We start from the raw sequence: 21,156 nt of genomic DNA on the forward strand, positions 1-21,156 counted from the left end.
AATAATAAGTAATATTTACCATCAGGGTTATATACTAGTAACACTAATTAATAATAATGGCGCACTCAAAATTATAAACATAAAATTTGATATTTGGGTATATGTGTTAATTGTAAAATAAAAGAAAAAAAAAAGACCTGATGAATATTAGATTAGATTGATAATCATAGAAAATTGTCAAGAAAGATTGTTTACAGTTATTTAGATAAATTTTTTAATTGGTCTCAGTAATATATAATATTTAAAATTTAATAATAAATTATTTTATTTTCTTATGAAGCGACAGATGATGATGAAGTATAAAAAATAGTAACCAAAAAGGATATACAAAAAGAAATAGTAAATTATTATTATTATATAGTGGCAGCAGGTACTCGCATCTGTCAACAGATGCATCCCCATTACATCCTCAACAGACATTTTACATTAGTTGCGTAAAATGTATTAAGATTATACAAGATTACAAGATTAGGACAAAGCAGAGTCTCTATTGCAGATGAAGATTTATTTATTTATTTTCATATATAAGTAATAATTAAATAAATAAATTTACTGTGTTATTGATTTATTATTATTTATCTATGTTGCAATTAACTGTTATATTATTAATATTGTTTAAATTTTATGATTACCGCGAGTATGTAATACCAACTGTATAAAATAATCTACATACTCCATACAAGATATAGGCAGTAGTCCTTTTCTTTGGTATAAACACGAGATATCTCTAGATATCTTAACTTGCCGTATAGTGCATCTTGCATAATTTCATTCCATTATTTTATTTTTCATTTTCTACTACACATGTATAATAATATAAACTACATATAATAATGATATAATATAGAGTAGAGTATGCGCATAAAAAAACTGGTGTTTTTGCGCTTCAGCCACTGTACCCCCTACCACCTAGCATCTACCACCTACTGCCACTGCCACTGCCACCCACCACCTACCACCGCAAATGCTCTCACTTTATTGTCCTGACTATTAATGTACAAGTTAGTCAGTCAGTCTATCGGCAACCTGCGTACCTGTTGTGTCGCAGTCATTGTGTAAAAATTTATTATTAATTGTCAGTGTTGATTTTTATCTTTAGTTTTTTTTAATTTTTTAGTTACATATATAAATTTTATTAAATATATTTTAATGCTCGTGCACTGCAATTAACAATCAATTTTAAAAACTTGCTAAATAAAATAAAAAATATTAAAATTAATGGTGTGTGCTTTTAATCCGATTGTTATGTATATTATTGACTTATTATGTTGAGTCAAATATCATTACTATTATTATTAATTAATAAATTAAATATAAATCATTTTATTTTAAGTGTTAAAAGTGAACTTATTATGATGATGATAATATAGATTATATATTATTTTTTAAATAATTTATTCACAGTGATTGTGCGCGATACTTGAAAGTCATTTTTATAGAAACAAATAATATTATTTAACTCCTCCTCGTCGTTACTGTCATTATTTATGAGTCGTTTTTGTCTTATTTAATTTTTATATTATCATTGTAATAATAATAAATAATATATTAAAATTTTAAAAGTATTTTTACGACAAAGACGAAGAAAACAACAACATAAACGAATAATGGTAAAAATAATATTAATAATAATAATAAGTTGCATATAAACAATTATCACGTTAATAATAAAAATATTTGAATTTTTAATTGAAATATCCTTGACAAGTCCGTCCCGCTGTCGCTGCCACGGTGAAGCTCAGCAATATTTTACCAGCTATACTCGTATACTCGTATGCTCGGTCGTCGCGCGGTCGTTATATCGATTGCTTTAGAAATAGACGCGTGCGAAACACCTGCTCGTGGCTCACACACCGTTGGCCAAGCTACTATATAACGACAGGTGTATTACCCTGCTGCTGCTGCTGCTACCACCACCACCACCACCACCATCACTATCACCATCATTACAGACAGTTTGAATATGTATTAATAAAAAACACCCAGTGCTGATGTGTGTGCATATAAAACATAACATATTTTTATAAATAATAAAAATATTTAACAACGAGCACAAAGATATAAAACAAAAAAAAATATATATAATTAAATAAATGTTTCATTTCATAAATCAACAATAATTAATTTTATAGTGAGTAAAGAGTGAATAAGGATTATTTTTATGATTATATGATAATTTTTTATCGAATAAAATTTAAGAAATTAGACAAAATCTCATTATTATTTACATAGTGCAGTATATAATAAATATAAATTTAAAAAAATTATTTTAAAGTTGACTAATTTGACGACGACGACGACGACGACGACGACGAGGAGGAGTGCGATAAAAGATATCGCGTGCGCGTTTTTAGTTTATTATTATTTTTTTTTTTTTGGGTGGGGAGATTATTGGTGCGAATACAGTTCTGGAGGCGCCTGTCGTCTTCGTTGCCGGTACAACCATAACGCCGCCCGCCCTAAAACGCCCGCGACGGGAAACGGTGGACTCATCCCCGCCACCCGCTCCTCGTATCACCGTCGCAACTACTGCTTCAACCGGCGGTGGTAATCCTCCTGCTGGATCATCAAACGACTTATCCTGCATCATGGACGCACCACTATCACAGAGCATGGACTCAGTCAACACTGTAGCATGCTCTAATGGCGAGGATGAGGTGAGTTCAATTGCCTGTTATCATTTTTTTTTTTTTCTATATTTAATATTCATTTGAATATTTATGTGTTATGCTACATTATTATTGTTTTTTCAGTTTATTTAATATATTGAATAAATATAAATTATTGTTGCTATTACTTACAATCATCAAATAATGATAAATATTTATACCTTATACCTCTGATAATTTTCACCCCTCATGTGGCGCCAGTCAGTCGTGCTTTTTACCACTTTCTATCTTCTATCCTGTTGGCTTCCATCATTGTCACTGCGCCACCACGGCGATGCGTCGCAACGCATCATAAATGTTTTGTACATCGTTATATGTACACGCTTGCGCATTTTTTATTTATATTATTGCTACGCTTCTTCCTTATAATTGTCACCGTTTTTTTTTTTTTTTTTTTTTTTTTGCATCATTATTATTATTATTACTCGTGTACCTTACATTTTGCTATCTATGGACAGGATCAAATTGAAAATGTGTATATACATTGTATAGTGAATAGATTAAGTTAATTGAGCACGCGAAAATAACTCACTGGAATATAAAAACTTGATATTATTTTTTATAAACGTGCGCATTAAAATTTTTAAACATTTTTGAACTTAAAAATTGATTATATTTATATACAAAGTTATTTGGCAAATAACGTATATTTTAATAATTATAATAAATTTATTTATATATAATTAAATTAGTTGTGTGCTTTGTAATATGACATGTACTTGAGCTTTTTTTGTATATCTGATATGCTTACAGACGCTATTACCACCATACTTGTTATCGATTTTTCTACCATACTACGTTACTATATGATGTTAAAAACAAGCTAAAATAGAAAAAAAAAATAACTATTGAAATTGAATCGATTTTTATTATCTTTTTTTTTATAACTTGAATAATAAAATTCAGTTATTTATATCTTCGAGAAATATATATATATATATCCTTTTCGGATATGGAGCTCTATGGTGTATTTAAGTTTAATTGTTTTTTCTGTTTTTATTGATAATTCTTACAAGTTATTATATTAAATTTGAGTAAACGATTATAAACAATTATGATTTAAATTAATTGACATGTTTTATTCATAATTTAAAATTTCATTTAGTTATATGTATATCACAATACACTGCTTCTTATTTCTCTAAATTTTTAAGTTGTCATTTTATTTTGTAACTCCTTTTAATTCATATTTTTTATTTCCTCTTTCACTAGTAATACTTTTTCTATTCGTCCCTTTTTTCGCGGTGACGCCGTCGTCGACGGCGACGACGACGAGTCACGGAATATTAACCTTTACTACAGTTTCTCTCTCTCTCTCTCTCTCTCTTTCTGTTAGTCTCTTTTATATACATTATATACTCGCGTTCTTGTCGGTCAGCTACACCGACGGTACGAATCTCTCGGATCGATACTACCTTTTGAATGTGTGTATAATATATATCTATATATATATATATTTTCCCTCGTGTTGTCGTGCAGTGGATATATAATATAAAAGTACAACATGGATAAATAAAAAGAAAATTTTAAACTACATATTTTTAAAAATAGAGATAAAACAGAAAATTTTTATTTTGTGAGAAAATAAATCTGAGGTATTTAATTTTTACATCTCATTATTAATTTTTATACAAATATCAATTAGTATAAAAATTAATCAGTTATAAAATTATTATCATTAAGATGTACATATGTATAAACAAATCCTTGATATTTAACAGCTAAATGTACTACACCAAGCGTTTTCGTTATATAACTCATGTTTGTGGACAATGGAATAAAAAAAAGTCGAGGTGGAGTCAGCTTCATCGTGCTGCACCCGTACTACCATCGCCGCGGCATTATATGGTTAGAACGGATGTTGTATAACGGTTAGTCAACCAAGAGGAACGATGTTCACAGCCTCGGGAATATATATATATATATACTCTGGTGTGCAACAGGCCATAATTCCTTTTTTTTTTGTTTATTTTATTTATTTATTTATTTTTTTTTATTTTCATCAGACAAAACGCTAAATTGTCATAAACTTATACGTGTCCTTGAATATTCAATGTCAAATAATATTGATGAAAACTGTGTTTTATTTAAATTTGTCGATATATATTTTTATTTTAATATGCTGACATGTTTTTTTGTTTTTTTTTACTTAATAAAAGAGACTATTGGGCTTTAAATAATTGTATGAATGAATTCCATTAGTTACTCCGTACCACACTGTTCCTGACCTACCGTATGGTATGGTATGGTATATGGTATACTATATTTGATGCTGTTGAACAAGTTCGCTGTTCTGTTGCGACTTTAACCATTACCATCACATTTAATTCCCTCCATGCTGCTTTATACTTGTTCTCATCTCATTGTCATTCTTTTATCTGTCAATCTTTAGCTTTTCTACTACATTTATAATTTATAGCAGCATCATTATCTAATACTATTTTATTTATTATTTTCTGTACGAAAAAATTATTCTTATTAAAAATTTTGTCATGTTATAGTAACGCCGTATTACCTATGTATATTTGCACTCAAACGCAGTTTAACAAAATATATTTATGCAAACCCGTATGTGTGCAGATCAATTTATATTATTATTATTATTTATTTTTTTTTTTTTTCCAAGGTATACAGAAAACTTAATCCCAACGCTTAATAAAAACATTTAGGAACCCCCCTCTACTGAAATCGAATTCCGCTTACATTTTACCTTGTACTATACACATAGTATTGATGTAATGAATGAAATTTAGCTTTAATGTTTTTTAATTTTATTCATTTTTTACATGTAAAACATTTAGCTTAATATTTAATTACTAATTAATATCAATTATTTATTAACTTTAGTCTTTAGTTAATATACGTAGATACGCGCATTTGGCCAATATTGGAAAAAAGTATGTTGTATACATGACGAATAGAAGGTGGTTGTGAACCGCGCACGAAATCATTTCTTTCTGCATGAATAAGCGATGATTTATACACTACGCTATGCTATAGACATCCTATAGTTGATCGTTATTATTATTATTACTATTATGCTTATATGTATCTCGTTATACAGTGTCATTGGTAGTCGACTCTGTATTGCCTCACATCTACTACTATACCTACATAAGCAAGAACATGCATATTATATTATACTACTTACTGGTATATAGGTAGACCAACTAAACGTCAGCAGCAAACTTTAGTCTTTCCAGACTCGGTGTCGCCTTCAATAACGGGAGCATAGTTGTACATTATTGTGTAAAGATAAAAAAATAGTATATAAATAATAATCATATTTACGTAACATGCTTGATATCTTGAATTAATTATTCCATGTTATGGTTAATGTTGGGCCGTACCTAATGAAATCTCAAATTTAAGATTTATAATTACGTTTTGAATATTTATGGGAGTCGAATGATAAAAATCTTCTGAGGAAGTTCGTCATCTACTTTTTGTCGGAAGCTAAAAAAATCGTTGTAATGATAATAATTTAATAAATAATTTGAAATCTTAAATTCGATATTAGCGTTAAATAATAAAATTTATATTAATATATATAAAGTTAGAGTAAACTATACCTAAAAAATATTAAAAAACTTCCATAATATGTGTGAGTAAATAAGTAGAGAAGGTATTGCAACTAAAAATCCAAGAAGCATAATTCCGGTTAACCCATGTATGAGAATACATATAATGTAAATAGCAGGAGTTGGGGCTGGGTGAACAAGGAACTTTAAACTCCACTTTTCATATATATATATATATATAAATAATTATGTTTAAGATTTGAAAATTTTTTCCGATTCTATTTATTTAATATACTATACTCATTAAATAAATATTAAGGTAAAAGATCTAGTACCCGATCAGGGAACTAGTATACTCGATCACTTAATATATATGTATACAAATGCATGAGCAATCGGGTATTAGTTCCTTGATCGGGTACTGGGTCTTTAACCTTACCATTCGTTTCAAAGATCTTGATTAGTTTAAAATAACAGTCTATCTCAATTATATTTTTATATTTTATTTCAGGTCCGCACCTTGTTCGTCAGCGGTTTGCCAATGGACGCTAAACCAAGAGAACTTTATCTTCTATTCAGAGCATATGAGGTGATTTAATTAAAGCTCTTTTTTCTTTTATCTTTCTTAAGTTTTTAATGATTATGTGTCACATGACTAATTATATTAGTTATCATATAGCATATTTTTTTTTTTTAAATTATATTTTTTTCTCAATATCAAGTAAGCGATATTGATGCTTATGATGAAAAAAAAATGTTATACAACATACATCTACAAAAATGCATGACTAATTTTATTAAAATTTATTTATTCTTAATGTTTTATATTATATGTATTGATAAACCTGTATGATATCTGAAATTAATGTTTAATCACCTGATCAAATAAAAGCCATTCGTTTTATATTTTTGATCATGGGATAATATAATAAATGTATTATTATGTTTTTTTTTTTCTTAATAAAATTATTTGCTGAGTAAATATCTTAATTAGCAAAAAATAGTATAATCTCGATAATAATGTATGATTAATTTTAATTTGACTCCTTACAATAATATATAATAAAATTTTTAATTAATTACATGTTTTTCGAATAATGGAAATCTATAATTTAACAAAAAGAAAATGGTGTGTAGTATTGACATATTATATATCATACAACCGTCGGTATATGACACAAATAATAATGAACGCGATTATTTTATTATACGTCAGAGAAAATAAAACATTTTACTTTGATAATACTTATCCTATAATATAATACAGGTTTATTTAACTACAAACTAGCTGTATAAATAATTTATTATTATATTTATATTATATAAATTTCAGGGGTATGAAAACTCTTTGCTTAAAGTTACGAGTAAAAATGGAAAAACGGCTTCGGTAAGTTTTTACCCAAGATAAAAGTACTCTTATAATATTGTTCTTAATTTAATTTTACATCTGTTTAGTTTCTTTTTTCAATAATAACAAAAGTTATTAAATTTTATTTAATAGAAAAAATTTGTTTAAAGTGGCTTATATTCATATATATATTATGATAATATTTTTGTTCAAATAAGTATACAAGTGTACATAAACCTAACTGTAATATATAGAAAATAATATCAAAAGAACTTGGCACAATCAGATACGAATCAATAATATATATATATATATATATATATTTGTTTAAACAACCCGTTACATTTTGATTTTCAGCCGGTGGGCTTTGTAACCTTTCATACTAGGGCAGGCGCTGAAGCAGCAAAACAAGATTTGCAGGTAATGATTCGCTTAGTTTTCGTCTCTAATAAATGTTAGGTATTTTTAAAGTATTGACGTATATATATATATATATATATATATATATACTAATTTAATACAATAATCTCAGAGAGTAATATTATAATTTAAAGTTACTTCTTTATGTAAATGTTTTGCAATATATATATTGATAATTTTTTTTTTCTTTTTTCATGCACAAGGTATATAATAGAAACTTTATCAGACTTAAAAAAAATGCCTCATCGTTAATAAAATAAACTGAATGGTTTTTTTGTTATTATTACACTTGAATTATTTAGAAATCTTTATTAATCGAATGTTTACGCCCACAACTTTCATTATTATTCTCTATTTCTCTGTTATTATAAACCACCAACACGCAACTATGACTTCACGCATCTAAAATTGCCATGTAAAGCCTGTACTTAATATATCTTAATACAGAAATAAATATTTTTTATAATTCACAAAACCTTTGAGAACCCTACACAATACAATGAAATCTAAAGCTTAATTTATTCTATCTATATGCAAACTAAAATTATTAATTCGATTGATTACTTTTAAGATAATAAAAAATTTAAACATTCTTATTTATTGATTAACTTAACTTTTTAATAGTAATAACTTAATCATAAAGTATGGGAATATTCTTTGTTTTTATAATTTTTTATTGTTTATTAATCAAAATCAATTTTAAATTTAATATAAAAAATAAAATGTTATCAATTTAATACATGTCCATAAATTAAATTGAAAGGAAAAGTTTTCTTCTATCATCCTTTTAGTTTCGTATAGCACCTCCTCGCCCCACCCCTGCCCCTTCTCCCAAATTTACTAATTTAGGGATCTATTTCCAGCAGGGGGTTAAATTTGATCCTGATATGCCACAAACCATACGTTTGGAATTTGCAAAAAGTAACACAAAGGTTAGCAAACCCAAGCAACCAGCCGCTGCAGCAGCCACCTCGCACCCCGCTCTGATGCACCCTCTAACCGGACGTAAGTATGCACCGCCACTCTCTACACTTGCTAAATTATTCCTTTTTGTTAACCTCATTAATTTATTTATTTCTCTGGCTCTTCTCTTTTTATATATATATATATTAGGATATTTTTTTATTAATTTAAATACAATTTTATTCTATTAATTTGCGATATAATTTCAGCTCTTTCCTGATACTTATGATAAATTTACATTCTATAAATACTTAGATAGTCGTGAAATTAATAAGTAACAGAAATGAGATCTATTTTAGTTATACTTACATAAAAAGTATATATTTTCATATTTCCAAAATAACTATAGTCATACCTATGGCTATACAAAGAATAAAGACTTGAATAAAATTTTGAATATATATATATATATATATATATATATATATATATATATATATATATATTATATGAATTTAGAATGTTATTTTTTTTTATATTCTTATGTACATAATTAATAGTATCAATCATAAAATATGAAAAAAAAAACTACGACTATAAATTTATTATAAAATTCACAATTTATTTTTGACCTTCCTCACCATGTAGAGATCAATAATTTAAACATCAAAGTGCATATAACGTGGCAAAGTTTAATATATGTATATCTATGTAGAACAATAGTCGGTATATAGTTACGTCACCCTGAAATGCTCACAGTAATAACTCTGACACAGTTTTATTTCGATTGGTATGGTGTTTTCGTTTACATTTGTGCTACCTCGATAATATTGAATAAAATGTCAGTATTAACTTGAAGAGTAAATTAAACATTTTTTTTTATTGATCAACAATATTTAAAGTTAATCAGTTGTTTAAATTAGCTGGTGATGTTGATGAATATTATTTCTATGAAATTAAATAAATATTATGAGAAAAAAATAACAATATCTCAAACGATAATACGTGACGACAAAAAAATTTAGCTCGATAGAATTAACAAAAAATAATTTAACCTTTAATGGACACACAATTCAGTATATACTACATTATTTGACGACAAGTAATTAAATACTAAAAAAAATATCAAACTGTATTGTTTTCAGACATAGGAAATCCATTTTTTCCAAGTGCACCAGAATTATGGCATCATCCATTAGCATACTCAGCAGCTGGTGAACTACAAGGAACACTTCAACATGCAACACTTGTTCATCCAGCATTACATCCTCAGGTTCCCGTACGTTCCTATCTTTGACTATCTGCAGATAAAGCTCTGGAGCCGCCGACGAGCGCCCCTATGCACGTTAGTACTACTTTTCTACGACTTTTTTCTTTTTTATGTAGAAAAAACGTTTCATTTATCACCTATAAATATTCAAATTATTAATGACTATTCTGTCATGGTTATTATTTTTATCATACCATAATTATTACCGTATATTAATATATTTACAAACCATGTTAAAATTATATCAACGATTAGAATAATGAGATATTTAAAAATAAAATAGTAAAATGTATGAATATTTAATTAATAATTGTAATAAAGAAAAAAATATGCATCTATATTATTTTTTTTTTTTTTTAGGCACCAATGTCTCTACCACACCCAACGACATTGACGTCAATACATGCATCTTTACCACATTTTTTACCATCACCAGCATTAGCTTCTCCAGTTGGCTCATCATCATCTCAACCAAGTTTAGCTGTTAGTAATGCTCCATGCTCAACTCTCTTTGTCGCAAATCTTGGTCAATTTGTTTCCGAGCATGAATTAACTGAGATCTTTAATAGGTTAGTACATGTATGAATTAACAATTTAAAATATATATCGATTATACTATTATTTTTTTATAATTTGAGCATAAATTGAAAATTATTTTACGTGAAAATAGTAAATAAAATAATAAATAGAGACTTAAAATTATTCGCGGAACTGGATCATTTCAACATTTGGGTAAACTGTTCTTATTGATTGCATTTAAAAAAAGGCATTGGTAAATTAATATTCATGTCTTCGTTCAATCACGAGCATGGAAATCGACTATTATATAGTAAACACTGTTGCCAACTTTCGACATCATTCCAAGTTGTTTTTTTGTTTATTCCGTAAATTATATCAATGATCATAATAATGATGTATGTACATTAGACATATATATATATCTTCACATGGTATTATTTTTATTTCTTTCTCACGATTATTAATGAAATTATAATTAATAAATTTTTATTGCTGTTAATTATAAACTTGGACAGAAAATAAGAATAATTGCATGAATAATATATGAAAAATTAGAATATCATTCAATTGAATAGCTAAGTACATAAATTATAAACTTAATGCATTTATTAAGATTTATTTATTTATCAAAATTTTGATAGAAATGAAATTTTACAACTATATTTAGACAATAAAACCTAAAACTATTGTGTTTGACAATAAATAATATATAGCACACCTCAAGCGCGAAAGCGCACGTGTGCTTTATGGAATGTAATAATATAATTATATAATAAGAAAGAAGCTAAATGCATAAACTTATTATAAATGTTGTACATGCAATTGTTTAAAATTTATCTTATACATAGTAAGCTTGATGTTTTCTTTTATTATTCCTGTAAGTGCATTATAACACAAATAGTTGATTTAAACCTTTTTTATTTGGTCTTCACTAAAATGAAGTCTTTAACAATAAAATTAAAAATGATGCCAGAAAAGAAAAATTGTTAATAGATGAAAATTTTTATAATATTAAGTATCATTAGAAGAATAATTCTCTTGAAAAAAAAAAAAAAAAAAAAAAAAAAAAAAAAAAAAAAAAAAAAAAAAAAAAAGAAAAAAAAAGAAAAAAAAATACTAAGTATCGAAACCGACGTCGGACAAAACAATCACTGTTTTTTATTTTTATCATCCACATTTATTATTTTTTCATTTAATGATTGTATTTTGGCAATTAAAAACTTTCATTTATGTTTTTTTAAAATTAATTTTTTAAAAGTAGTATAGTTATTTGGTACAGTTGTGTATGCTTATCAATAGAGTTGAATGAAATATATATATATATATATTTCATCGAAAGAAAATAATGAAATAAACTTAATTGATAGCAGCACACGTATCTGTATTGCTTTTCTTATTTGTGCACAGTTTTTCTGGTTTCTGTCGGCTTCGTATGCACACAAAGGGCGGCTCACCTGTGGCCTTTGTTGAATTTCAAGACGTTCGCTATGCAGCCCAAGCGATGGCTGCTCTCCAAGGATCCTTACTCCTCTCCTCTGATCGGGGACCGATACGAATTGAATATGCAAAGTCAAAAATGGCCGAGGTGGGGTTTACAAACCTCTGGATTGAAGTAGGTTTCTTTCTTGTATGTAATTCGCGTGTTGCATCTTGACAAATAGCTTATTTATTAATTTAATTTAATTAAAAAGATTAAATGATTTAAAAATATAATTTAATGATTGCATTATTATATTTATTATAAAAATTACATTAATTTTACATAACAAAACAAAAAATGATGAATGATTTTTAGTCTGTTACATTTAAAAAATATTTACAATGATAATGACTGTCTCTATCATTAGCTATTCATAATAATTTAATAGTATAATTTTATTTTGAAATTTCATTTAATTTTTTTTTATTAAAATATTACACTCACGCTTTTAAATATTACATACATTCGTGGATTCTTGGAAGTATAGATACATATATTTTTATATTTTTGTTTCGTTTTTATATAATCATGTTCATTATCCACATTAATAATAAGTTATGTCATTACAGTTCCATATTATTAATAATATTTAAACAATCAAATTCATAAATGTTTAAAAAGAATTTTGATTTTAAACTCTAATTTTGTATTTTTTTTAAATTTAATATTTAATTTTTAACTAATCAGTATTAACTACATTAATAAATTATATTGTAACTCGGATCGATACTTAGTTATGTACATACCGCGATTTTATCATTTATTCGTGTTCTCATTTTCGATTTTGTCTATCACTTTAATTCTAAAGCCTATAAAGAATAGTAATAATAACAATTTTTCTTGTAAAAAATGAAAATTATTTATGAATAATTATGATTTTCAGGGATCTAAGGGAGAAAAAAATGGACAACCTTAAAATTGACATAAATGGAATATAAAGATGACTTATATATCTATAAAAGAGATTCTTTCAAGTAGTGGCCAGCAAATTAGGCCTATGCAAAAATATTCCTTGCATTTATGATAGAATCTTAGAATAAACCAGCAAGTTCAAATAAATTTGAAAGCAAGAAATTTTTTATCTTATAAGTCGAAGCTACTCTTGGTTCTCCTAACTACAGCGCTTGTAGAAAAAAGAAAAAGAAAACTTATAATAATACTGAAACTCTTATCACAAGGTGTGTGTTATATGTGTAAGTCGGGGCAATAATTTAGTTATTATTTTTTTTTATATATTATATTCACATACTGCTTAGCAAGATAAATCAATCAGATTACTAACTTTTAGCACATTTTACCGAGAGACTATTTCCGAAGAAGAAAAAAAAGTATTTGTTATTGAATAATTTATATACTTTTTTTCTATCACACTATGGAAATTTAATTAATTAAATTTTTTAGGAACAATTGTTTGCATAAAATTTTAGGAAATTATTATTATTATTAATATTAATATTATTATTATTATTATTATTATTATTATTATTATTATAATTATTAATGTTATATAATTTATAGCATCCACGACTATTATAAATATATATTTAGATTATGAAAAAAAAATGGTCTTAAAAATAGTGAAATTAAATATGCTTAATTTACTTGAAACAATCACTTGTATATATCTTATACAAAAATTAGAAAAAAAAAATCATTACGACAATAGTTTAGAGAATCGGAATGATAATAATAATAATAATAATAATAATAATAATAATTAAATGGTAGTTGAAAGTATATGTAGTGTTGCGATTATAATTGGACATGAATGAAATATACAGTCAGGAAAAAGATATATTTCGGAAACAAAACCATATAAATGGTTGAGAACAAATAATTATAAGTAAAAATCCTTACACGAACATCATGCTTAATACCAAAGGTGCCCTAAGGAAAATAAGTAATTATGTTTTCATCAGCAAATAGCGTATTTGACTTTAGGATAGTTGATTATCATACAATTGAATTTGACAGTATATGCGTAAGTAAGTGTGAATATGATAAAAGTTTAAAATCGAGAAAAAAAAACAATATCTACACTGATATAAAGTGTATAAATTATAAATTCTCGTATAAATTAAGATGATAATAATGATGAAAGTATTGATTCGTTAATTTTATGAATGCAAACATATCAATAGAAATTAAGAAAATATATTTATCAATGATACAAGGTAAATATTATAGTTAAAAATAAAATAAAAAAGCTGATGATAAACACAGAAACCCGAAATTAAAAAAAAAAAAAAATACAATCGTATTTTATGGATAAAAAAAAGTATAAAACTTAAAACGTCTGTGTATTTGTAATAAAGTAGCGAAGGTGTGCCCCGTGTGCTAGAACGGCCAACTCGGCACGTAATTTGCCCAAGTGCCTTCCCGTTGGTCGAGTCATGCTAACTGTACTGTAAGTCACGTCCCGTGTAATCGTCAAACGCCGTCGCTCGAACCGAATTATTCCGACCTCAATTTTTTTATTTTCTTATTTTTCTTTCATAATACTCTTTCTTCTGAAATTTAAAAACAAAGCTTTATCTTATTAAATATTTCAAAAAACTTTATAGCTTGATAATTAATATACTTTTATTAAATCTAAAAATATACAATTCTTTTAAATGATTAATTTTTTTTTTTCTTTTCAATATAACTGGGCATTTATATATGTATATATATACATATATATATATATATATACATTAGTGTAGTAGTCACATATCAGAAAAATAATGAAAATGAACGGGAGTAAAAAGTCAGAGTAGAATAAAAGTGAATTCTATACACTGAAAACAATATATAGAAATCATAGTAAAAATTATTAATTGAGTAAAAAAAAATAATATTGACTAGTAAGTAATAGGATTAAATATCACATAATGTTCAATACATCGTGATTCATCGACATTCGTGGTTATATATATATGACGTTTTAGGTAATATTAATAATAATATCAGGCAGAATAAAGTCAGACAATGATAAAAAGTAAAGAATATATAATAATAATAATAATAATAATAATAATGATAATAATAATAGATCTTGGCGAAAAACTATGGAGAAAATCATAAATAACTAAGACTTATTATTTTTCTACTTCTCAATTAACCATCATGTCAATCATTAATATTTTTGCTTGAAAATTTAAATGCTACCGTCCTCTTACGCATAATGTAGGCATTTTATTATTATTATTATTATTATTATTGATATTATTATTATTATGATTTTTCTTCAACAGTATAAAACATCAATTGACTTATGTGATCAATAATTTAATATTGATAGAAAGTAATACCCAATCGGAAGGGTTTTTTTATTTTAACTAAATAATTTAGGTAAAAATAATATTTAGTTACATAGATGATACATCTACAGATATACATAAATAGGATACAATACTATATATTCGATTTCGTGATAATGATAACAAATACATATCAGCAAGTTAATTACAAAGTATAACCATTATTTACCAAAACCAAGAGAAAAAAAATTAGTAATATTTATCAAAAAGTATTACGAAAAAAAAAAATAAATAAATAAATAACCTAACGACATATCAATGAATAATATATAAAAATACTGTCGAAATAAATTTATAAGGAAACTTAAAACGCTATTTATACGTTGTATAAGTTATCGCATATATCTCGCAGCATGTAATAATTATATAATATTAAGGTAATAAATAAAAAAAAACAATAACATTCGATATTCCAATAATTTTCTAGTTTCGAAAAAGTTTGGAATTTTTTAATTTGAACTTAAATAAAATAATAATAACAGAAGAGAAGAAAAACGAATGGTTGAATATTAATGACAACAAAAGGGATAATCGATTTTGATTAAATTAAGTAACAAAAATAATAATGATAATAATAATAATAATAATAATAATAATAATAATAGTAATAACAAAACTTTTTCTTTGTTCTTTAAAGAATTTCATAAATTACCAATTTAGTTAAAGACTGCATTAATATATACTGTGAAAGATTGTATATTAATTTCTATAATATTACGGATTTTTAAATATTGAAAGTATGAAAAATTTGAGGCCTTAAATATTATTAATTAAACTGGCGAAATTGAATGAGGTATTATTATTAAAACAAAATTTTATAGAGAAATTCGAATGTTATGAAATTAAAAAACTAATTGAAAATACCCGATATGACAGTTAGAAGTTATGCTTGAGAGAACGTCACATTTCACAGCATCTATTAAATTACAATCAGAAATTTTTAGAGTTGCTACAACAATAACTCGTGCTTACTTGTAATTTCATGCTGTGGTGGTCATCTCATTGCTATGCTCTGATTTCCAACTTTTCTTTCTCTTATTTTTATTAACTTGATTCCTTTGCTAAAATATATTTAATAAAAATTTCATAATGTCATAATTTTTTTAATTTTTAAATTAGTTTAAATATACTTGAAATTTGTTTGTGATTGTAAAAAATAATTTAGATAAATATATGTCTGTATATATGTAAGAAAAAACGAAATATTACAATTTCATTGTTGACTTTGAAGAAAATAAAATCGATTAAGTAAATAAAGACGTTCAAAAGTAAGAAAAAAAAAAAAAAAACCAACTTTGTATTTAACAAACAATAAATTTTAATAAAAAATACAGAGTTTAAAAGAAAAATAAAAAATTAAATTAAATTTGAATAAATATAGGATGGACTTGAAAGTGCTTTACACGTGGAACTAACTCATATCATTAGATAGTAATTGCTATTTACATACTTATATTATTAATTTACTCAACTAAATAAATTAATTATCAATGAAATTTAGGTGTATTTATAAAATTCATTGAAAAAAAAACAATTAATAATAATAATAATATTAAATATGTAAACAAATAAAATGGTGATCAATAGAATTAACATATAATATAATAATTTCCCATATTATAGAAATAAAAGAAAATCTATCGTAAAACCGTCATAATGCGTACAAAACAATAGACGTAATGTATAAAAAATATGGCGATATATAAAATATAAAAAATAAAAAACATCAGTGAGAAGAGAGAGATTAATAATATGTATTAATTTATAATTAAATTTATGTTATAATAGAATAAACCTAAGTTGCAGATGTTTACTTTTGTTACGATTATTAATCTTATTTGTCGACTTGGAAAATCATTTCAACTTAATGATACGATTGTTTGGCAAAAGTATAACTCGCGACGTTTTTATGCAACTATAATAATATTTTTGAAAATTTTCATTCATATATATAGATACATGAAAAAGTTAGCTTTGAAATATAAAATTTAGACGAGTTAAATTATTAATAACTACTTACTTTATTGACGTTTATTATTATTTTTTTATATTTTGTTAACGTAACACATTGTTAGCATAACACTATTTAAAAAAGTAAATGAGCGAATATTGATATGTCAATGAATAAATATAAAAATAAAAATTTATTGTCTTACGTTTTTACCATGTATATATAATATGAAACAATGATCTTTAAAAACAGAAGAAACAGTTTACAGCGTTAAACGTTGCGTGTCATGCCAATATTTTGTCAAAAAAATATAATTAAAAATGATAATAACCATACTTGAAACAAGCATTGTAAATAAATAACAATAATATTTGATAATAAATAAATAAATTTAGTTTACCAAAAATGAAATTATCATTAAATCAGTTATCAAGTCGGAATTTATTTTTTTGTGAAAGAAAATTTATTTCAAAATACAATCAATCGTTAAAAATTTATTATTATTATATTTATTTATTTTTGCACCAAAGATTATTTCATGATATTTATAAAACTTTATCCAAAGATTAATTAAAAAAGTAAAATGAAAATCACCTCACAATTATTTTTTTCAAATTTAGATCAGTATTTTAATTGCTATCGAAAGAATATGTCTTAATAAGTAGATTTTTGTTTTTAAAAGTATACCATAAACATTGTCAATAATAAATTTTATAATTATTGTTATTATTATTATTATTATTATTACTTATATTACTATTATTATCATTATAAAGTCATAATGGTCAAGTATTGATTGAAAATATTCATAAAAAAAAAAAAAACAATGAGCATTTAACGAACTGGTTGAAAGTATATAATACCGATTGATAAAGCATGGAAAAAAAAAAATATTTTAATTGTACATTTTATAATAATTGTATATCCAAATTCACCACTGGTATTATAAAAATAATATTTGTGATAAGTATGCAAGGTGTAAAAAATAACTTGAAGAAAAAAAAAATAAATAACGATGATGACGACGAAATAAGAAAAGGGCATTTTTGACGGGTACTAACAATGATTGACAACGAGTAAAAATGTCCCTTTTATTAAAAAAATTTTAATTATAAATAAATTGTGAGGGATTTAAGTTTAATCAATGCAATTGTTGAAAAATGATTTTTAATTAAATTCAAAATTAAGTAATATTTATTTAAATTTATTTATTTAAATTGAGTTATAATAAATAAAATAAAATAATATAGAGAATTATTAGATATTATTGTTAGAATGTGGAAAAGATGTTGAAGTAAAAATGTGTGTCGTACGCGTTATGAGTGAATTTAATAGTTAATAATTATAATGATCATAAGCATGCTATCGTGATACCATAGTATGTATTGTATAAGTGATAGAAAGAAAGAGAGAAAAAATATGAGTATCAAGATTGGTCTCTCCTCGAAAGGCAATTTGTAGCAAGAGGAAAAAAAAATTGCTGACGATGAGTTTGTGTCACGCGAACGCGTGTTCTCATTTATAATCGATTTTTGTTGTATTAAAAGCAGGTAGAAAAAATAAAATATTTCTCACATTTATGAGCAGAGAAAAAAATAAGTTAGCGGGGTGATTTTTATATGTTTATTAATTTATTTTATTTTAATTTTGGTACACATTCCACCATAATAATATGCGTAAATTTACGTAAAGAACATCGAATTGTTATAAACATAAATTTTTTCGCTAAAAAACTTTCGTCTAATATAAATATTAACATCTAAGTTTTGTATTTATTATAAAGAATTAAAATATTTATAAATAATTATAGTGTAATCATGTGAAAAGGGGACGAAAAAAAGTATAAGTATTTATATTTATAATTTATATTAATTTATCATTATTTATTTATTTCAACACGTTGTAAAAATTTTTTTTTCAATGTAACAACTAGTTAAGGCTCGAACTATAATAAATTAATAATAATAAATAATACTTAAATTACAAAAAATTAATGAAGCTTTCAGTGTGAGGTTGTTGTGATATTTACTGAATAATTGAATAAAAAAAATGTAAAAGTTATCGAATATAAATTTCTATCGATAATTAGTGAATGAAAATAAAAAAGATAATTATAATAATAAATAAAAAAAAGTAAAAAAAAAAAAAAAAAAAAAAAAAAAAAAAAAATCATAGCCCATTTTTAGTGGGTGTAAAAAAAAAGTGTAAATTTAGATGTTGATAAAAAAAAAGTCAGTAATGACGAGGCTAAAGTGATTATTTACCTTTTACAAAAATTGACATCTTTGTAGTTAATTAAAATATCAAAATAATAACAAAAAAAAAAAATAAATAAATAATTTATATTATTTATGAGGTAAAATGACAATCTAAAGCCTCGTCAAATACTATCTGATGTGTTTGGTATTTCGAGAATTGAAATTGATAAATATAGATATTTTTAAAAAATTATTTGAATTGCTAATAAATTGTTTAAAATTTTATATTAATGTTTACAATATGTGAGTTACATCGACAATCAAGTTTATTATTTAATTAAAAAAAAAAAAATTGGTTTAAGTAATTAATTATTACTTATATAAAAGTTGAATAGATGATAAAATTTGAATTTAAAAATAATTTCAATTCAATTATCGTAATGCCAAAATTACATCTAGTTTAAATCCGTCCATAACTGTGTTTGGTCGTAATTTACGACTAAACGCAAATTGCACAAAAATTGTGCATATTAATCATTGGGACTACAAAAACATATCATATTATGTAATTATTTAATTAAACTTGAAAAAAACAATGATAAAGAAATAGTAAGCAATAAGATTCTATTTATATGCCCATGTAAGTCAAATAATTTGAGTAATTAAATGAAGGTAATACTAATAAAATAGAAATTAAAATAAATAAACAACAGTAATGTCATATGCATATCAATTTTGTGTTTTCGACTTTGTCTGAAATCAATGTTAAACTTGATATTAATATTATTATTATTATTATTATTATTATGATTATAATTGTATTGTATTACAATAATTCAATTATTATTAGTAGATATTAATTATTATGAATTATAATAAATTATTAGATTGTGAAAATGAAATTATACTTCTGGTTCCAGCTATTGGGAATAATAATAAACTTAAAAAAAAAGAAAAAATTGTGTCTTTATTGAATTTATAAATTTTTTACTGAATATACATTTATAATTTTCCACTGTTAACTGTCAGCAATTATTGTTTTTCTGAATATCAGTATTTATATATTAGATTGTGTAATATATCTTAAAAGTAGTATAGAGTTAAAACAGTTTTGTTCTTCTCGAATTTAAAATATCACGTTAACAACAAATGAATTTTGTCACACTTAAGATTTTACAGACAGTTGAAAAACTGCGTGGCGAATTCTGACAATTCACATTTCTATGGCACGCCGCATTACTTTTTAGTAGTATTTATTTGAAAGTTTATTACTAACCGACTTTTTTTTCTATGTCTGACGCTTATAGCTTTTGACTTTGATCACTTAAATTTATTATTATAATGATTAGTTGATTATTGTAATAATGATAACATACTCATGGGTTATCTTCGATGAGAATGGTAACACACGTTGTCTGTGTTACGAAACGTTCCATATTTTTGAGATACAGACTTGAAAAAATTAAGGTTTTTCTACATTTTTGAATTTCTTTCGTGAGAATGTGTCATAAATAACAAACAACAATTGTTAATAAATATTGTGATGAGTTATTCCCGGCATTAAAAATTTTATGG

General features: G+C 24.8%; 1 protein-coding gene and 1 long non-coding RNA gene across 2 annotated transcripts; one reads left to right on the forward strand and one right to left on the reverse strand.

Annotated features, from left to right (window-relative positions):
• Positions 1–1,334: 1,334 nt before the first annotated feature.
• On the forward strand, positions 1,335–20,177 carry LOC130672121 (protein couch potato-like). Its single transcript, XM_057476427.1, has 10 exons — positions 1,335–1,610; positions 2,388–2,657; positions 6,702–6,779; positions 7,524–7,577; positions 7,896–7,958; positions 8,822–8,963; positions 10,007–10,140; positions 10,492–10,700; positions 12,058–12,262; positions 13,014–20,177. The coding sequence occupies exons 1-10, from the start codon at positions 1,608–1,610 to the stop codon at positions 13,044–13,046; spliced, it is 1,191 nt and encodes a 396-aa protein (XP_057332410.1). The 5' UTR covers positions 1,335–1,607; the 3' UTR covers positions 13,047–20,177.
• Positions 2,355–3,111, reverse strand: LOC130672122 (uncharacterized). Its single transcript, XR_008990625.1, has 2 exons — positions 2,831–3,111; positions 2,355–2,671 (listed from the first exon to the last, which is right to left on the reverse strand). It is a non-coding gene; the product is annotated as an uncharacterized LOC130672122 (long non-coding RNA).
• Positions 20,178–21,156: the final 979 nt, after the last annotated feature.

This window comes from Microplitis mediator, chromosome 7, assembly GCF_029852145.1.
Source record: "Microplitis mediator isolate UGA2020A chromosome 7, iyMicMedi2.1, whole genome shotgun sequence".
NCBI classification, from domain to species: domain Eukaryota; kingdom Metazoa; phylum Arthropoda; class Insecta; order Hymenoptera; family Braconidae; genus Microplitis; species Microplitis mediator.